The sequence below is a fragment of the Nanorana parkeri genome, unplaced genomic scaffold (genome assembly GCF_000935625.1).
Source record: "Nanorana parkeri isolate BGI_ZX_2015 unplaced genomic scaffold, ASM93562v1 scaffold67, whole genome shotgun sequence".
In the NCBI taxonomy this organism is placed as follows: domain Eukaryota; kingdom Metazoa; phylum Chordata; class Amphibia; order Anura; family Dicroglossidae; genus Nanorana; species Nanorana parkeri.
In genome coordinates this window covers 1,513,938-1,515,292 of record NW_017306335.1, presented here as the reverse complement: position 1 = coordinate 1,515,292, position 1,355 = coordinate 1,513,938, and the positions used below count along the sequence as shown (strand labels likewise).

General features: G+C 51.9%; 1 protein-coding gene across 1 annotated transcript in view; it reads left to right on the top strand.

Moving 5' to 3' along the window:
* LOC108804637 (potassium voltage-gated channel subfamily KQT member 1-like) overlaps positions 1–529 on the top strand; it is a 58,677-nt gene extending 58,148 nt beyond the window's left edge. The window contains exon 17 of the mRNA XM_018576470.1: positions 320–529. Within this exon, the coding sequence (XP_018431972.1) occupies positions 320–481 (162 nt within the window). The 3' untranslated portion in view covers positions 482–529. The remainder of the gene's footprint in view (positions 1–319) is intronic.
* The last annotated feature ends 826 nt before the right edge of the window (positions 530–1,355 follow it).

Genomic DNA, 1,355 nt, shown 5'->3' with positions numbered 1-1,355 from the left:
CCTATCTAGAGGCAGAGCCAGCTGTACCCGCCCCTCCCCCGTCCGTTCCGCCAGTCAGCGCTGGAGGACCAGGGAGGGGGGAATCGAGAAGTGAGCGAACGCCAGTATGTGTTTGCTCACTTCCCGATCTACTGAGCCGACCTGTTACAGTCTCATTGTCACAGGTCGGCTAGAACTATGAGGTGAGTGAAACTTTAACTCCCGAGTTTAGAGTCACTTTACCTTGTAGAATCTTTTTTGTGTGTCTGTGTTTCACCAAATGTGCATGAGTTGGCGTGATGCGTGTTCACTGGCGATTCTCACGTGGCTTTTGTTGTAGGTGACCAGGATGGACCACAAGTTGGATGAGATCCTGTACGTCTTCCGTGCTAAATTGGTGCCAGAAGAGGACCAACAGCCCTCCTCTCAGCCAGCGTCCCCCGCCCCCCACAGGCTACTCCACCCGTCTCACAGCTCGCCCATGCCAGGCCGCCGATTCTGAGACACAAGGCTCACCACTCTGCAGCTCCTCCGAGGAGCCAAAGGAACTATACCATGGCTATGTGAGCAACAGTCCCGCGACAGAAGCCTCGCTTTGGTCACCTCACCCCCTACTTCGTGGGACACGCCGGGGATGTCACAAAGGGGCAACAGGGTGACTTCCTGACCCCCCGCTCTCCCCACCACACAGACGACCTTTTCAACTATATTCACAAGGCCCGACATATATACATTCCCTTGTGGGGGTTTGGCTCCGTTGGCATTCATGGTGCGCTCCTCAGAACACTGCACAGGTGGCAGGGTGCTGTCATGCCCGGTCAGCGCCATAGCGCACGTGGACAGAAAAAGATGTTCGTAAAATACGACTGCTACTCACACAATGTAATCCTGTAGTAATGAGATTAAACACGCAACTTGTACAAGAGGTGAAATTAGCGCAGTGCCGCGAAAGCTCGCCTCTGTTTTTCAGGATCTTGAACACAGTTGCCTTACGTGCACGTCAGGAGATGTCGCCCCGATGTACGTTTTGTTACCCCACCAGTCCAACATGTCCATATATTGGACATAGACGTCACACAATCACAAGAGCCAACGTTTCCAGACCACGCAGGGTGTCTTCATCAGGGCATAAAGATGATATGATATCAAATGTTCTGACCAGGTTTTTCGTATGTACGTTCGTATGAAGATCTTCCAGTCTATAGCCGGCTTAATAAAGGGGAAACAAAGTATTTTCTTTTATTAAAATGGCGAATGTTTACACCAGACACGGCGCGGGGCAAACTAAACGCCGTTCATGTTAATGTCCTTCACCTCTGACAGAGAAAGTGCTGCCACCCCCATTAGGGGCGGGGCACACCTAGGCGATTTATCGT